Source organism: Colletotrichum fructicola (genome assembly GCF_000319635.2).
Source record: "Colletotrichum fructicola Nara gc5 chromosome Unknown KSG_Nara_v1_contig06, whole genome shotgun sequence".
Taxonomy (NCBI): domain Eukaryota; kingdom Fungi; phylum Ascomycota; class Sordariomycetes; order Glomerellales; family Glomerellaceae; genus Colletotrichum; species Colletotrichum fructicola.
Window position 1 is genome coordinate 484,460 of NW_027094056.1, and position 18,085 is coordinate 502,544.

General features: G+C 53.1%; 4 protein-coding genes across 4 annotated transcripts; 1 reads left to right on the forward strand and 3 right to left on the reverse strand.

The window, feature by feature from the left end:
- Positions 1 to 4,799: 4,799 nt before the first annotated feature.
- Positions 4,800 to 7,108, reverse strand: CGGC5_v010399 (uncharacterized protein; the record flags this gene model as incomplete). Its single annotated transcript, XM_032021435.1, has 4 exons — positions 4,800 to 5,277; positions 5,366 to 5,686; positions 5,752 to 6,161; positions 6,212 to 7,108. 4 exons carry the CDS (start codon positions 7,106 to 7,108, stop codon positions 4,800 to 4,802), a joined length of 2,106 nt encoding a protein of 701 aa, XP_031881578.1.
- A 580-nt stretch (positions 7,109 to 7,688) lies between these two features.
- atnG-1 (ABC transporter atnG) lies at positions 7,689 to 12,691 on the forward strand (the record flags this gene model as incomplete). The annotated part of the gene is made up of 14 exons (XM_066152347.1): positions 7,689 to 7,733; positions 7,991 to 9,026; positions 9,084 to 9,317; positions 9,373 to 10,103; positions 10,155 to 10,317; positions 10,376 to 10,717; positions 10,780 to 10,903; positions 10,960 to 11,031; positions 11,092 to 11,142; positions 11,195 to 11,259; positions 11,313 to 11,934; positions 11,991 to 12,449; positions 12,509 to 12,572; positions 12,638 to 12,691. The coding sequence occupies 14 exons, from the start codon at positions 7,689 to 7,691 to the stop codon at positions 12,689 to 12,691; spliced, it is 4,062 nt and encodes a 1,353-aa protein (XP_066008307.1).
- Positions 12,692 to 13,153: 462 nt separating this feature from the next.
- On the reverse strand, positions 13,154 to 14,071 carry CGGC5_v010401 (uncharacterized protein; the record flags this gene model as incomplete). Its single annotated transcript, XM_032021432.1, has 2 exons — positions 13,154 to 13,923; positions 13,981 to 14,071. The coding sequence occupies 2 exons, from the start codon at positions 14,069 to 14,071 to the stop codon at positions 13,154 to 13,156; spliced, it is 861 nt and encodes a 286-aa protein (XP_031881543.1).
- Positions 14,072 to 14,717: 646 nt separating this feature from the next.
- fsr3-0 (FAD-dependent monooxygenase fsr3) lies at positions 14,718 to 15,971 on the reverse strand (the record flags this gene model as incomplete). Its single annotated transcript, XM_066152348.1, has 3 exons — positions 14,718 to 14,787; positions 14,858 to 15,764; positions 15,833 to 15,971. The coding sequence occupies 3 exons, from the start codon at positions 15,969 to 15,971 to the stop codon at positions 14,718 to 14,720; spliced, it is 1,116 nt and encodes a 371-aa protein (XP_066008306.1).
- Positions 15,972 to 18,085: the final 2,114 nt, after the last annotated feature.

An 18,085-nucleotide genomic window follows, 5' to 3' on the forward strand; every position in this document is an offset into this window, starting at 1 on the left:
TCGACACCATCACCACCAACGCACCAATGCGGCGGGGGAGGGGGGAGGGGACCAGCTGTCGTGCCAAGCCTGAACCTGCCGAGCTTGGCTCCGAGCTCGTGCAGAAACGCTGCATATGTATCTGCCTTACGATGTATGTATCCTTACACTTCCTTACGGATACAAGGGGGTTGAAAGGCATGTAGCAATAACGGGAGGGAAAGACAACGCTCTCAAGCTCTGGAGCTCTCGAGCTTGACTCTCGTCACGTCAACGACATGATCCCGCTTCAGGACAAGCGCCAATCTGTCACCAGATTCCACGAGAGCCCCTTGTCTCTTGTCTTTGGTGTGTCATCGTCACCGTTTGGAAGTAAGTTGCATGTTGCTGATGTTGTTGAACCGGACTTGTCTTCATCCGTCCTCACTCCCCTTCCCCCTAATCTCACGATGAAAAATTTTGGCAGGTTTTTCTCAGTCCGTCCCTCCGTCTAATTTTCTCTCTCCAAGCGTCTTCACCCGCAATGGTGGGGTCCCCGAGGGGTTCCAACTTCCGAGCCAGCTGGAAATAAGAGTAAAGTGTGATGACTTGTAACGAAAAAAGACCACATTAAAAAAAGTGCCCCGGAGATGGAGACGGAGAGGGGAATTCTGGAGCTTCACTTGGGGAAAGCGCCAGAGAAGCGCCGAGAAGTGCCCCAACCTGCCCCCGCCCAACCTGCGGCGCCGTCCTGTCGTCCTTCCCCGGCCGCCATCGTAGCGCTGATTGGCTTCGCGCCTCTCCCTTCTCTTAGCCCAATCCAAAACACCACCCGTCCCTGTCAGAGCCACACCCCTGCTCTGCTGTTCCTCCCGTTTGGCGTCTGCGCTGCTCTGGGCTGTTCAGGCAGGCAGCTTCAGCGTCCTCTGCCCTGTGTCTGGCCTGATTTCACCGCTGTAGGTGTACCGAGTACGCATTGTCTCGCTTTGGCTTGCTGTGTGTCTTCCACGTCAACCCTCCGGCTGCCGGTTCTGCGGGCTGCGTGCTGACTCTGCCGCCGTCTCATCCCGTGATAGTGTCGCCAAACCATCAAATCAGATGCCTATCCGTACTCGCGGAGGCATTCTACGTGCCCTAGGAATTAGATGGTGAACACCAGCTGGACAGAAACACACAGACATCTGCCAAAGAATGCGGCTGGGCCTGTGCTTGCCGCCTCCCTGGCCAAACCCTTCCACTCCCGTCATCCAGCAAAAGCCTCCACGATTTTGGCACATGTCTTTGCTTCCTTTTCCATCAGCCCTTCAGCCTCCCTCCTGCGGCCTGCCCCTCGCTCGTTTGTGTGGTGTTTCGATGGACAGATTCCGGTCAGTACTGCACATACGAGCATGCAACCCGATCCTCATTCTGATCCTTACCCCGGCGGGACTAATGATCCCAACCACTACGAACATGTACATACAACAAGCCGGCCGCCGAGACAGGCCACCGGTGCTCTCCCGCATGCTGCAGCGTCTCTTCCTCCGGACATGCGCAGCGTTACTCGGTTCCGTCTAGCTCGACTGTCCAGAGACAACTCAAACAACCAAACTGTCGTCTCGGTTAGGTTCCCAAGTCGAAGCTATTCGGGCCATCCATTCGAGCAGCGCCCTAAACTCGCCTTGGCTTCCAAGTCGTCGTCGTTGTGCCTCACTACCACTGCCTAGTGCAACTGTTCCGGCCTTGCATGCCTCCCAACATGCAACCGTTCCATCCCATCCCATCCATCCATCCCATTTCGCAGGTCTGCCTATCCGCACCTAACCATCCATCCCACCCTCTTTTCCCCAAACTCATTCCCCCAAATTCCCCATCATCCCTCCTCCAATCCCCGGTCCCGGCTCCATCTATGGGCCAATGCTCGGTGGTACTTGGGAACGCTAACTGCCTCCAGATCCCTCTCGATGCAGCGTCCTCTTGCTAAATTGGCCGAGTTCCTGTCCGCTGTGGAGCTCCTCCTCACACTCACATGCACCTCCAGACCGTCTCCGTCCCTCGACAGTCTGGAGATATCGGGGTCTCCAAGAAAAGAATCTCCCAGGAGGCCTGCCTAGCACCCATCTCCAGCTTTTCCACCCCGCGGTATCCAATCACCTACATGTTCGTTTCCAGATCCGTGGTTACTGGTCTGATGTCGGGGTTTGCGAACTGCGACGACGGCGACGACGTGCCATCATCGAAAAGGGAGAGCGAGTAGCGAGTATCGGCGTTCGTCAGAAGCCTCTGCTCCCTTCTCGGTGACTCTTGCTTCACTCTGTCCGTCGGGCCACGCCCGCTCCAACAAGAAAGCAAGCCAGTCACCTCGTACCATCTTACCGCCTGACTCGGTATGCGCCGCTGTTAACGGGGCCCCGAGAGTTCGTGACCACGACGTGACCAACAACAAGCCGCTGCCTTCGTCGTGCCTCCTGCGCCCGTCTCCAGCCTGCGCAACCAACTGCCCAGACCTCCCTCCCCCGGCTGTCGGGCTGTGGGTGCGTTCCGACCCATCCCCTGGTCGGCTCTCCGCCGCAGGTGCTTAGATTTACCTGTCAAGGCCGTGACATCGGCCCGTCTTTGATGACGGCCCCATCGCTAGCGACCACCCCCGGGAAATCAGTAACAGGCGCCCTCTTTTGGCTCTTCTGGAGTCTGCTGCCTTGCTTTCAAAGATCCAAAATCGTCTCGGCTTTCGGCCGAGTTTGGGACTGGTCTGGCTTCGTTAAAGTCTCCTCTTTCTTCCTTTGTTCTTTTCCCCATGGGCAACACACTGGCGCGACGCCGACCGCGTTTTCACCGTTCCACCTGACCGGCAGGGCTCCTCATACGAGCGAGGGGCCGCCGCGCTTACAAACCGGCGGACGATGCAGAATTCTCATCACTCCACGGGGTCTCCGGACCATCACGGCTACGGATCACGGCTACGGCTGCGTTGTCGGTCTCCGCTCGGAAGGATTTCTCTTGCCCTCTCTGGCAGACCAATACCAGAGAAGGCTGAAAAGAAAACAAGACCGAGAAGAGATCCAAGATTGATTCACTCTCTCCACAGTGGAGTGGATGTCATTAGATCACTCCCTGAATCACCCGGCCCCCCGGCGGAAAAACCAGGAAAAAACACAGGCCCAAGACCGGAAGAGAAGCTTGGAAGACTCATCGTGAAGAATCTAAGAGTGGGCCTCGCTCGCGCACGATGACAATCACGTGGTGTCTCGGCCCAGACCTCGAGTTCGTCCGCTGTTTTCCTCCACCACGGGACCACCGCTCAAACACCAAACACGAAGTCTGCAATGCGCACCCCGGTCAAGGACCAGACCGTCCCATCCCATCCAAACCCCCCCCCCCCCCCCCCCTAGGCCATCCCGAGTCCATGGACACGTGAGTCGCAGGGCCCGCATCGTGGCGGCGGCTCGTGTTCGTCGCGCGTTGGACTGATTTCCAATGACACCGCGCACGCACGATCATTTTCTCTTCTCCCATTCCAAATGCCCATGATCTCGGCGTGCTGAAGCTAACGATGCGACATGTGAGTCGAGCCAAACCATCGGATTCTAGCGCTGCGGTGCAATTGCCGGGGTTTTTGCAAAGTGCAAGGTCCCTGCCAGCCCCTGTTCGGATTCGCCGCCGAGCCTCGGATGTTGTAACCATCGTCATCGACATTCGTTCAGGTCTCCAGACCATCGAGCCGTTGACTAAGTAGTTGCTCAGAAGTGTCTGGACACTAGGCAAAGCGCTCTACGGAGATCTCGCAATGCTCCCGGATGGCAACTCAAATCGTCAACTCGCCACTCCCCCGCCGTTGACTGTCCGATGCAGCCCAGAACGGTCTCTGCTTGCGGGGTTGAGGCTCAGTTTGCGGTGATGAGTGGCCCGATCAATGAGACACTGCCGATCTGGGGTCTGGCCGCCACCCTCTCGCGCCGGCGCGTCGTCGTCACACGCCGCCAAGCGCAAGCCGCTTACTCGGGCGTCGAACAAGCTATCGAGAGATCCAGTCCGATCCAACCCCAAGCAATAGGCTTCTCACTGTCACCTGCCAGCCACCCAGCTAGAAGGCGCGCACTGTCGGAGAAGGTTGTCAGCCATCCCGATTCTGCTGACCATCCGGCCAGCTTCCTCTCCCCGCCAATGGCCGTGCTCTTGGGGCGGCGTCAGGGTCTCTGGAGTTCGGCTGGCGGCGAAGCCATAGCCATTCAATTGGTATTTTTGCGTTGCACAGACTGACCGTATTGGACGTTCGACACCGCTGAGTGGTTGGTGTGCCACCGTTCTGGACCGCACCTTGCCTCGATGGAACAATTGGGGGGTCACACCAAGTTGTTGAAGCTCGCACAAGCGTGCGCCGGTCATCGGCACCAAGAACTTCGTTCAGGTCTGTCAAAGTTTTCTCTCCTAGTTGAGAAACTACTGAATTGCCGGTGGTCTTCCTGATTGCGGGGTTGGCGTTAGTTCTTGGGATGCGAAAGCTCATCGAGACGATGTCAAGTCCCGGGAAATGGAATCAATAGTCTCTTGATGGGGTCTCAGTATGATTGCGTAAGAGCAGTCAAGTGACCCTCTCGATTCATACTCCGCTGATGAGCAACGCGCAAACTGGCGCGATGACACGCGACATCGTGAAAGAAGGACACGGTGCTCAAACCCGCGTGCCAGGCACACACGACTTGCTGAAGCAGCGGCTTCGACCAACTCTAATGCAAGCCCATCTGCCGGTGCTCGGAGGTTTAAAGTGGCGATTGCATGGTGGCGCTCTTGGCCGTCAAACATGATCATAGACGTGAGATCGAGAGAAGATGATGATGATGGTCAATGTTGATTGCTCCCAACTAACCCAAATTACCAACCTCTGGTCCGGCTCTCGCCTGTGCCTGATTGAACAGCCTTTCCAACGTAGACCTCATCCTCTCCACATCCCTCGCCTCGCGACCCCATCGCCGAACCACCCTCAGCGCCAACCTGACCAACGCCCTCCAATTCGGCGGCGCCCTCACGGGCCCGTCCCGTAGTCTCGCGGCAAGAATCATCATTGCGCAGGAGAACGCCCTCCTCGCCACGAACCAACTGCCCCCGTGGCGATGGTGGTATGCAGTCTTGACAACCATGGCAGAGCACGTATCCACCGCCTTCTGCGCCAGCTCAACAACCCTGGCGCTGACCTCCCCGGGAGCGTGGAGCGCGCAGTACAGCAACGGCCGCAGCGTCGCCTCACGCCACCCCTGGAACCTGCCCTGCAGGTAGAACGCGAGCTCGTTGTCGGCGTGCCGGTGCTCGTCGAACTGAATCAGGGACGGCAGGTGAGAATGCCTGTATTTGTGCTACCGTGTCAGCTCATCGCCGGCCGCTCCTCACCCTCATTTGATTCTCATTGCAAGACATAGGACGAGCAACTTACAGCTGCGAAATCTCCTTCTCGAACTCGTCATACTGTCGCACCAGGAGCTGCTCGTTCTGCAGCCAGTACGTCTCGCCCTTGCGGTACAGCACCGCCATGGTGTCTTTGATGGTGCGCCGAAGCGAGATCTCGGCGAGATAGTACAGCCAGCTGCGCTCCTCCTCGACGCGCTGCTGGTCGTCGGACATGGGCGACCACGCGTAGTAGTCGCCGGCGGCGGGCCTGGCCGAGGAGAGGGTCGACGGCGGCGCGGGGAAGGAGTCGGGGTAGGTGAAGTCCTCGAGGCCGCTTGATCTCAGGCCTAGGGTGGGCAGGATTTCGCTGAACGATGTCAGTGTGCTTTTATCCGACGGTGGGTTATGGGCTTTGGGGGATGAGAGCGGTACTTTTCGGCTTTGAAGCAGGACCAGAAGACACGTTGCTCGAGAGGCTGCGTCGGCTCTTCCCTGCCACTAGCTGCCCTCCACGGCCGTCTGCCTCTCCGGAGGAGATGCGCTTGGAGACGCGTCGATGCTTGCTGGATGTAGAAACACGCTCTCAGAGGGCGTAAACGACACTTTTCGTACATGGAAGCTAGGAACAGGCATTGGATGTCGAGAATGGACGGGCCTAGGAGACCAATGCGTTTTGATGCGGCGAGATAGTATGCATCTGCCACGCCGCAGTCCTCCGGCTCTATGATCGCGGGAAGGGGCATCTCTGCCACATCTTCCGAGGCGACTGTCATCATAAAAGGGGTATCTTCGACGGGAGGGAGCCATGGTGTCGTAAGGCAAGCCAAGGCGCAGGCGAGTAACTGTGCAGCAGTCAGCATGACATTATATCAAGGCGAAAGGGAGTTCGCACCACTAAGCATGAGGCTGAATCCCATCCCACACCGTGTTCGGCCGCCCGCTTTGCGTAGGTTACTAGTTCCCTGCCTTCGAGGATGGGATTCCGCGGGTGGACATGCATCAGGAACTTCTGGCACAGCGGCACGAATGCATCATCCCTTATCCCGGATCCCGCAGCTGCTCCGTATGAAGTCGACGACGGTCCCATCCTCTCCTCAACAGCTGCCGCATCATCCAGGTCCGCACCAAACTCGAGTATAAAAGACTCGATCCGCGCATCTTCCTCCGGTATAAGCCCATCAAAAACAGGCCAGCGGAGCATAGACTCGCACCGCAGCGCAGAATAAAGCGCCCGCGAAGTCTCACCGCGGTCAGAGGCCCCTTCTACGTCGAAACCTTGGTGTCCCGGCAATGGCACGGCGGCGCCGGTAATGAGCTCCGGTTGATACGCGGGATACGCGGCCGTCGGCGCCAAGCCCCTCGGTGAGCTCTGGAGCATTTGTTTGATCTCATCCAGTCGCTCCAATATCGCGGCACTGACATCTTCCTCGTGATCCCTCGCAACATTACCCCCATTCCCTTCTTCCTCGTCACCGTAGACACAAGTTGCGCGTTGCCGGCGGCAGAAGCCACACACCGGCCGGGCATTATCGCATTTCGTCTTGCGCAGACGGCAGAACTCGCACGCGGTCACGGCGCGCTTTCTCCGCGCGTATGCAGTTCCTCCCGCGGACTCTGTCGTCGTCTTGCGCCTCTTGTTCGCTGGTGGTCGTGGTGCATCTTCTGGCAACGGCGATGCGGAGGCCGATGAGGACGGTGAAGAGCTGGTGTTGTCATGACGTCGCCGTGTACGTCGCGATGGTGCGTTGGCGTCGGGTTGGGAGGTGCTGATGAGGTCTGGAACACGCATGGTGCGTCGTAAGCTGGCTAAATCGGAGGAGATCTGTGAGCGCTTCAACGAGTGAGAGTGAGACTGGGTGTGTTGGTGAGATGCGACGGTGCGGGGCTCCCCCGGACTTTGAGCCGAGTTCAAGTCCGGGGCGGAGGTGAAGAAAACGATGGGGCCCGCAATCACGACATCGCCCTAGTCCGATTCCTTGTTCCGGTGAAACTCTGCGGGCATACTGTTCTATCTCACTGTTCCGTTTTTCTGTTTGATTAAATCGATAGAGAGTGGAATGTAAGACTTGAATATTATTAACATACAGGTGGATAGCATACCATGCTTTTGCCTTTTCAAGCAAACAAATGCGCCGCTTACTCTACTAAGGCGTTTTGGGATGATCACCTCAGGGATCCCCCAATCATCTCGCCATCTGCAATCATGTTGACCTGCCATACACGGCCAAGTGCATTTACCACTGACGAATCCCTTCGCGGGCGCGCGTACCACGCGAGCCGGTGCAAAAGTTCTTTTGAGTTGGGTGATGTATATGAGTCTAAAATCTGCATATTCTGTCTGAGAATAGGAATCAACTCATGAAAAAGCCATGAATACAGTCGCCATACTCGCGGTCACAGAGTCATGGCTAACCGTATGACTTGTCCACTGGACAGTGACAATCGATTCGGCCCACGCATTGCCTTTGAATGTCGCCCTTTCGATTTCACACTCCTTTTTGAAGATGAAATCTTCCACGTTCTCCCTGCAGCAGTATTCCTGCTTCTGATACCTGTTCGGCTTTTCTCGATTGTACAGACTCCAGTAAAATTAACGACTTATAAACTCGCCTTGTTGAAATTGGTATGAGATTCCTCAAACTTTAACGAAAGCTCACTAACACGGTGGCAGGCTCTCTTGGCTGCGCTCGGTGCATTTCACCTAGCCTTCCTCATCGTCCAGACCAAGACACCATCGATCAACACAACACTCTCCCTCGCCTCGGGAATCTTGACCTTCGTCGCCGTCCTCGCGGCATCACTGCACTCGATCCTCGAAGACCAGCGCTCAACACGCCCATCCGATCTCTTGATTCTCTACTTCTCGGCCTCTACGATTCTCGCTCTCCCGCGTCTTCGGACGCTCTGGCTCATACCTTCGGCCAGCACCGCAAAGGCACTATGGACGGCCATCTTCATTCTCACAGCGCTCGTGGTACCTCTAGAATCAAATGGCAAGAAGAAGTTCCTACAGCCGACGTACCAAGCGCTCACCAAAGAGGAAGAGACCGGCTTCTGGGGGCGCAGCTTCTTCACCTGGCTCCTGCCGTTTTTCCGTCTAGGTTACTCTCGAGTGATCCACATTTCTGACATGCCCGAAGTCGACGCAGATCTCACCGGTGAGACGGCAGGTCGGGCATTGGAGCTGTCTTGGGCAGCTCGCAAAGGCCAGAAACATCACGCCTTGCTACGCGCGAGCTGCCGTGCTTACCGCGGGACCATCTTCCTCGGGGTCGTCACCCGACTATTCCTCACGGCGTTCACCTTCTGTCAGCCCTTCCTAATCACAGCTACAGTGACCTTCATGCAGACCCCGAAAACCCCACAGTTCGAAAAGTACGGCCAAGCGCTCGTCGGCGCCTATGTACTGACCTACATCGGGCTTGCCGTATCGCGCGCAGCTTATTCTCGGCAGCAGTACCGCTTCACGACGATGATCCGCGCAGGCTTGATCGACATCATCTTCCGCAAGACTGTGTCCCTGAAGGCAGATAATTTGAAGGATAGCGCCGCGGTCACATTGATGGGTACTGACGTTGAGCGGATTGTGACTACTTTTGCCATGTTTCACGAAATTTGGGCTTCGGTTGTTGAGGTCGGGATAGCGGTTTTCTTGCTGCAACAACAGATTCAGATTGCTTCCATCGTACCGGTCGTGATCTCAATAGGTAAGCCTCGCTATCGGGCGACAGCTGCCTGTGACTTCTAACGAATCTTTTCATCAGTTTGCGTTGTGGGAGTGATCCCGATTTCGAAAACTATCGGAAAAGCCCAGACCGTCTGGATTGAGCGATTGCAGAAGCGAGTTGCCGTTACCGCCACGATGCTCGGCGACATGAAGGCCATCAAGATGCTTGGTCTACCCGAAGTCTTGTCCGGCGTCATTCTCCAGTTACGACGCATCGAGCTCAGCGGGTCCGAGAAGTTTCGAAAACTTCTGCTGTGGCAAGTCCTTGTTTGTGAGACACCTCATCATCCCGAGACATTAGATCGCCTGCTGACTCCCGCTCGAAGCAAACCTGCCCAACGAATTCGCACCATTCGCTACGTTCGTCATATACAGCATCATCGCCTTAATCACCAAAGACCAGACTCTAACTTCCACCAATGCTTTTACCGCACTGTCTCTCATCAACCTCTTAACTGACCCGTTGCTGAGGTTTTGCCAGTATGTTCCCAACATCGTGCAGGGGATCGCTTGCTTCACGAGAATCGAGGCCTTCTGTCTCAAAGCCTCCCAGGCGCCGGAAAAGGGGTCATCTGGTCTCTCCGAAGTTGGTGTGCGTCGTACTAGCGACGTGGAACTAATCACACAGACTACTGCCCAAACCCCAGAGGACATCATCACCTCTTTCCAGGATGCAACTATCTCCTGGTCCTCTGAGACCGACGTTGTTTTGAGTCATCTAAGCTTGCGTATCAAAAAAGGCATCACCATGGTTGTCGGGCCGGTAGGCTGCGGGAAATCTTGCCTACTTGAAAGTATCTTGAGCGAGACGACTCTTCATAGCGGCTCCCGTACCGCTCCTGTACTGAGCATTGCGTACTGCTCACAGAACCCGTGGATATTGAATAACACAATCAGGCACAACATCACTGGCGGGTTGGAATTCGACGCTAAATGGTTTGAGCGTGTGCTGTGGCTGTGTTCTCTCACGGACGATGTTAGGAACATGCCAGAGGAAGACGCATACAATATTGGAAGTAATGGCGTTGGGTTGAGCGGAGGGCAGAAGCAGCGAGTGGTAGGCTTTTACGTTTTTCATTTGAGAGAATCTTGCTAATCCCCATGGCAGGCCTTGGCTCGGGCTGTGTACTCTAGGCATCGAGTGATCATTCTAGACGACACGTTCAGCGGTCTCGACTCTAGAACTATTAGTCGGATATCGACTCGTCTATTTGGTCAAGATGGACACTTCCGGCAGAACGGTATCTCTGTCATTCTCGCAACTCACACACGTAAGCAGTCGCAGCTCATCCGCAATATGTTGAGCGCTCGCTGAATCTTAACGGCCAGGTCACCTTCTACGATTTGCTGATGAAGTCGTTGTCCTTGAGAATGGCGGAATTCTCAGTCAAGGCCCCTACGAAAAGGTTCTCGCCACATCAGCAGACGTAGTCATATGCTCAGTGCCAGCAGATGACTCGGCAGACTCCATTTCCGAACAAGACACCGTGCCATCTCCAAACGTGGAAAAAGAAGGCAAAGTCGTCGTTTCCGACAACAATGAGGCCGATCGGCTGCGGCAAAATGGGTCGTGGCTAGTCTACAAGTACTACTTTGAGCAAGGAGGATGGGTCGCTTTCGGCCTTTTTGTGGCTTCTACAATAACGGAGTCTTTTTGCGCCGGATTTACAAGTAGGTCCGCTCCAACGCGGTTTGAAAGTCTAACAGACTTGCTCACGGAATTTGTGTTCCAGCAATCTGGTTTCAATGGTGGGTTGAAGCCAACGGAGAAGAGCCGAACCAAGACCTTGGCATGTACCTAGGGGTCTATGCTTTGTTGTTTCTGACCAACATGTTCGCGCTTGTTTTGGAATGCTGGTAAGCCATTTGATCAAGAATCATGCCAACCACAGAATCACAACTAAGCTTGATAGGGTGATGTTTATCCGCATCATCAACAATACCGCGACAGGTCTGCATGCAGATCTCCTCCAGACAAGTCTAAAGTATGTATAATAGGGGGAACTCGCATCCATGGATGCAATCTCATACTGACAAGTCTGCAGGGCACCACTCAGCTTTTTTCAGTCAACAGATACTGGTTCCATCACCAACAGGTATTTGAAACGACTCCGCTTCTACAGTCTATCTTTCTCACAACCAGCATAGATTCAGCCAGGACTTGAACTTAGTCGACATGACTCTGCCGTCAAATGCCATCAACTTCTTCACCAGTAAGACAACATCGACACCAGCGTGAGCTCAAATTTATACTGATCTTTGCCAGACTCTTGCGCATGCGTCATAAAACTCATAATTCTATGCGTCCTTGGAAAATACCTCGCATCCTCTATCCCCCTTCTCGTGGCAGTCCTGTTTTTCGTCCAGCGCTACTATCTCCGAACCTCGCGCCAAGTCCGACTTCTCGACATTGAAGCCAAAGCACCCATGTACACACACTTTCTCGAGACTCTCAAAGGTGTAGCGACCATACGCGCGTATGGATGGGAGAGTAACTTCGAGGCTCAGGCCTCGGCTCTTTTGAATCGGTCACAGAAGCCGCACTACATGCTTGCCTGTATCCAACAGTGGCTGGCATTGGTCCTGGACTTGGTTGTCGGCGCTCTGGCGCTCATTGTTGTTGCGATGGCCACTTCACTAACGGACAAGTTTACCCCAGGAGCCGTCGGTGTGGCAATGGTTCTGGTGCTGGGTTTTAACTCTGATCTTGCAGTGACCATTAAGAACTGGACAGCATTGGAAACTTCTATCGGGGCGGTGTCGAGAATCAGAGAATTCGCGAATGAGACACCATCTGAAGAACGAGAGCTTGGCAGCAATGGTTTTCCTCCAGCAGGATGGCCACTGAAGGGTGCTATCAAGTTCGAGAACGTCACTGCCGGATACTCGTGAGTCGCCCTTTGATTGGAAACACTGTGCAGCTGATAACTGACACACCCTGCAGTGCAGATACCACAGCAACATTGAAAAACCTCTCCCTTGACATTTCCCCTGGTCAGCGGATTGCCGTATGTGGGTCATCAGGCAGCGGGAAAACGTCACTTGTTCTCTCGTTGCTTCAAATGATCGAGGTCACAGATGGTAGGATCTTTATAGACGGCATCGATCTTTCCACTCTGGGGAGGTCTGAAGTTCGTTCGCACATCAATGTCATCCCACAAGAGCCATTCTTCATGCCTGGAACTGTACGTTTCAACCTAGATCCTCACTCACGAGCAAGCAGCGAAGGAATCAAGACAGCTCTCGACAAGGTCGGGCTGCTAGGTAGGATCGGCATGGCAGGCGGCCTTGACGCTGAATTGGAGGCGGATGGCTTCTCGATGGGCGAGAGGCAGCTTCTTGCGCTTGCTAGGGCTATCATTTCCAAGAGCCAGATACTGGTTCTCGACGAAGCTACAAGCAGGTAGGGTGTTAAAATTCTCATCTCACTTGCATGAAAGGAACTAATGCGCAATTTTCCAGTGTCGACCAGGAAACCGAATCCATGATGCAAAGTATCATTGATCGAGAGTTCTCTGAGCAAACAGTGATCTCTGTCATCCATCGCTTGCGATTTGTTGAGAACTATGACAAAGTCTTACTTCTGAATAGGGGAGAGATTTTGGAATGGGATACCCCGAGAAGCCTATTGATGAGGGATTCTGAATTCCAGAAGTTTTTTACATCGACGCAGAGCTCTCATTGAAAGAATACTAATCAGGAAACCACATGATGATAGAAAAATAATTGAAGGATCCAATACCCTAAAACTCAATTATCACAATGTGCACATAAAGTCATTACGAGACATGGAACTTGAACACCTCCAGTTAGCGCGCTAAGATTATGGCTGTTCCCGTGGCTTACTAGAAGATGGGTGCAAATTCAGTCAAGGCAGATCATCTAGTACTTATGGACAACATAGGCACTGTACTATTAAATATGAAATCTTTCAATGTTGAACAGCAAGATAGCTGTACCTAATTACTGCTACTTTGTATACAAGAGTATCAATTAGCCGCGTCATTATTAATCAGTTCCCTATCATCAGACTTGTCTGGCAGCTTCGAGACGGTTCAAAACTGGAGCAAAAATTGAGGAACAGGATTCATGTTCTTGTGGTCAAGTTTAACTGAGGACTTTGCCAGTCAGAATCTCATATCCCGTCATGCTAGACGCATCAGGCAATGACCTCTCCCGGTAACGGCAATACCACGCCAACAAATCTGGAATGGTGTCGAAAACTTTTTCGCCATAGATATCATTCAGCATGTACCTCCAGGCCCATGGCTCGGGGGAAGCGCTGGCTTCGTCATTCTCGGCAGCCCTCCGACAGTAGACAACGTAGGACCAACAGTCATAGCCAGCGCCCGATTCCCATCCCGCGGCAAAGTCCCAACAACTGGCAACGTGCTCCTCCAGCCACTCTGGGCTCTTTATTGTGTCAATAAGATACTTCTCAGTCTCGGTAGTGACCTGGATATACGGCCCGGTCCAAAACGAAGCTTGGTACTGCGACCTATGCTCCGTCATGCCGGGCCCTGTAAGGGCGCCGACTTGTTTTTCCAGGAGGCGGAACTCTTCTGGAAGTTCAATTGTCTCTCGTACCTCCTCCCGACACGACCTCTTCAAGCCCTTTTCCATTACTAGGAAGTAGTCCTCGAAACGAGCTTTCTCCTCTTCGGAAGGCACACCACCGCCTGTCTCGTCCATATCGTAGATAGAGTATAGTTCGTCCCAGCGGGTGAGGATTTGAGCTGGTGTAGAGACGAAAGTCCCAAGCCGTGTGTCAAACATGGGCCATAGGCTTTGTATTCGCAGGTAGTCGATGTCTTCGTTACCCTCATCATACTCCTCGTCATCCCCTTCTTCGAGATCTGCGTCGGCGACTAGAGATACTAGTAGCTACAGTTAGAAAGGGCTTACTCCAGGGCATATTATGCGAACAAACGCACCGTAAACTTCGATAACACGACGATTATGGTTCGAGATATGGGATCTATAGGCCGCGACGGCGGCATTAATCTCCTCGGGAGTCGAGTACATAGTGGCAGGTCGAAATGGTTTCTTGAGCCTCTGCTGCTGAAATAGAGATCGAAATATGCCTGACGACAGAGCTGGTGGGCTTGACTGGGCTTTTTAAGCTATGCTGCTCTGGGCGCTGGTGGTTTGTATGGCTGCTGCCTGCGCCTGTGCCGCAGAGGGGACCAGCACCTGCCTAGATCGGTGTCCTGTAGGGGTGTTACAACCTAGGTACATGGACAGATGAAAAGCAGACATAAAACGGTGTCAAAGCGCGAAGTATTGTATTGTCAGGACATATCAGTGTAGGACGTTGTGTGATCGGTGACGCTTGGGCGCGGATATTCTGATTCGTCGTTGTTTGAGATATCCCTTAGTTACTCTCTTGGCTTGGTCGATGCCAGTTTCTACTGTGCTACATGAAGGAGTACCAGTCACCCTTATCATCATCAATTGACTCCCCTTTGTCAGCCTTTTCCAACAGCTCCTGAACTGTCCAAAGCTTGAACGGAAAGCCGGGAACCGTGTTCGAGTTCTTGAAGTCCTTTCCATGAAGCAGATAGGCTGCGCAAGCCTCGTAGTTTTCGTAAGCATAGACCTCGGGATCATGCTTCAACAACCATGCCCCCGTGAATTTGGCAATGCTTCGGGGATTCTTGGCCGCCTCATTTCAGTTAGTGCGATGGAAAGCCTCCCTCGATTTGAAGCCTATCTTTTGAGCACAGGCTGTTCTCTCAAAGCTAGACTCATCGTCAGGAAGAATGGCTTAGATGGAGAGACTGTCAGTAGCATAATGTGGGATTCACTCACCGGAGGTGGTTGTGAACCTTTGTGGCGATGTTAGCTGACTCCTTGCCGCCCATCTTTAGGCAGGCTGCAAGAGAGAAGGCATCCTCAAGGGCGGTTGTGGCACCAAAGCCGGATGAGGGCAGGAAAGAGTGTGCTGAATCACCGCATTGCACCACTCGGCCCTCGTCAGAGACCCACTTTGGCTGGGGGTCCCGAAAGCGCAACTTCCAGTCAGTGGCCTCATTGTTGGGAGTGGATTTGATGACCTCGTGGACGATAGGTGCCCAGTCCTGGACATATCGAAGCGCTCCTCTGGAATCCACGACACGGTTCCAATCCTCGACAGCAGAATCTTCGTCACGATGAGTCAAGCCCCAACTGAATTCAGTGGGCGACAACCCGATGAAAAAGTGAGCCCCGGGACCAATGTGCAGAGAGGTCCACTCTCTCTTGTCTTTGAAGAATTCTGCAAGAGCAGGGCTTTCCAGTGCCTTTTCTGCGGGATAACTGGTCCTGTACAGAGCATAGCCAGAGCTGATTGGCTTCTCCTTCGTGCCAGTCACAAGACTCCATGACTTGGAGCCTACACCATCTGCTGCCACGACAATGTCTGCGGTGAGCTTGCGTCCATCAGAGAGGATGACGCCACCCAGGTCCTCTGTTTCGAAGAACTCCTCAACCTCTTGACCCCTATTAATTGGAATGCCAATTTCGGTTGCATAGTTGAGGAGTAGCTCGTAAAACTCCCTGCGGCTGACCGATACCGTGGGAACGTCCCGGGAGCCAAGCTGGGTTCCGAATAGCTTCTGGCCGCTAAACTTAAAGAACTGAAACTCGGCCGAGATGGCAACCTTGTGCAGTCTTTCCATGAACCCAGGCCATCTAGACGGGGTATGCAGTCCGGGCGACTGAATGAAGAAGATCTCGCCTGACGACGAAGAAGTTAATAAACTAAACCAAGCCATGTTGCTTTGTCGCCAAACACCCTTCACTCACCGTAATCTCCCGGATTGGCACGTTTCTCTAAGACCTTGACAGTATGGCCCTGACGGTGAGCTTCAATGGAAAATGCCAAACCGGCGATTCCAGCGCCAACAACCAAAACCGAAAGACCAGAGTCAGGAAGGCGTTCCATAGTGTTGGACTTCAGCTCGCTTCAACAAACTATGAAATATGAAGAATGATCGATGAAGATTTGGGCTGAAAATGGTCTGCTATGAGCACTCTCTAAAGATGAAAGATCGCGAGATGATGTAATGATTTTGAAAGAGAGCAGCAGGTCCTCTCCGTGCTTTGAAGGCCATCTTTAAGAGCGCACCAGCTTCATGCCCCGCTAGCTATTTTCCAAGACCGGACTTTCGGACATTCATGAATTCTGTATTGGGCCGAACAACGAGGCAAGAAGGGTTGAATCTGTTCCCGGTCTCTCGCGAGATCTCGTGAGATAGACTCGACAACTCCTGACTCGAATGATCTGCTGGTTCCCGTCTTTTCGGAGTGGGTAGGTAGCGTAACGAGTAATGACCCAATCATGTTTGCGGCATGATCAGTGAACCTAGAGGATGAACCGGTGTTCGGTCTAGTAGTGATCCCGTAACCCCTGGTAATTCTCTCAAACCCTTGGTACGTGTATTAGCTTTACGTTTAGTACGAAGATGGTATCCCTCGCGTTTTGTCGTTAAAGGCGTGCCGCTGAGTAAGCTCGCGCGTCTATAAACGCGAGCTCCTACAAGCAGTACGCAACCTCAAACCATGCATGACAGGATGCATGGGATTCTAGAGTAGAATCTGATCAGATACCCCATGAAGTGACGGAAAACGCATAGACCTCACTGCCAATATGGAATAGCCAGACTTGAATGAACGGTGACGGGTGATAACAGTCTTCTACCAGTGTGAGGTTTTTGAGTCAAGTGCAAAGCTCAATACGTCCCTGTCAAGAAATACTATACTGACTGAGTGACCATCAAACCTCCGTTTGAGTGACAATGCACTGCTGAAAGAAGCATTGATGAGCATGTACTATCCCGAAACTCATGATATGGATTGCACAGCGTAGAATTTTAACTGAGTAACCTCGGTGACTAATTGCCTATTTGAGCTATCGTCGAAACAAGCGCGTGGGTCGATGCGATGGCGGCGTCGGGCGGCGCGATTTGTGCGCCGAGCTCCGTAAGTTCATTCTAAGTAGCTCATTTGCCTCTCTATTTGCAGGACTCGTAAGCGTGAATCGCATGTTTGAGATGTTCAATCATTCAGATTAGAAATTGACTTGTTTCCACCGAAAAGGAGTGTATGACGCTGGGCCGAACTTTGTAAAATGACCGGTCTCTTAGGAAGCAATAATCACAGGATGAACATATCCGTCAATTATTCTGCGGTGGTCTTTGGATGAACTCATAACGCCCAGTGGTCTACCTTACCTTCCAAATCTGTGGTTGCTGTCATTGTGGGTAGCGTGATAAACAGCACTGCGTCCTAATCAACTCCATGAGTTGTGTCGGATGGCTCTAGAGAGATGGCGAAGTGAGCAAGGTCTCCCTAGCGTCGCCCCCCGAACTAGGCCGAGGCCCGAGACCCGCTAACCATTACATTAACTCATGGCCATTGCGCGCCTTTGACAGTGAGCACCTACAGCACACTGCAGCTCTGTTCAAGCGGTTGTTACAGGTGTATCGAGACTCTGAAGCTAGACTCATACAACACCAGCGGAGAAAGACCGTATTAGACGTGACCTCGAAGAACTGCGTTCATATCGGAACTGTTAAAGATCAGATATTTGTCAATCAAGATGCGAATGACGCCTCGATCTGACTTAATGAATGTTTTAGTGTACATGGGCGGTTCGGTAAATGTCCAACGACCTCTTGATGCCCACTTCATTTGTACTTGACGCCAATGCCTTTCGACTGCTTGTTCAAAATCAAGTTCTAGAGGAAACGACAGCTTGCTATTTTCTCTTAACTCGGCGTGAATAATCAATGCTGTGGAGGGTCTAAGATTCTGCTCAATTTCGATGCTATCGAGATGATGCAATACGAAGAAGTAGGGTCCTGGTAGCTTGACTGTCAATCATAATACGCGCCCAGTAATTTGGCTGTCGCTCAAGGCATCTCTCTCGCGCACGGACCCTGGAGATGGATCGTGCAGGAAGAGTAAGGTAGGTCCTGTCCATTGAGTACAGCCACCTTGCCTACCTTGAGCGGTGATACACACATTCATAGAGAAAAATGTCAACAAATTCTCATA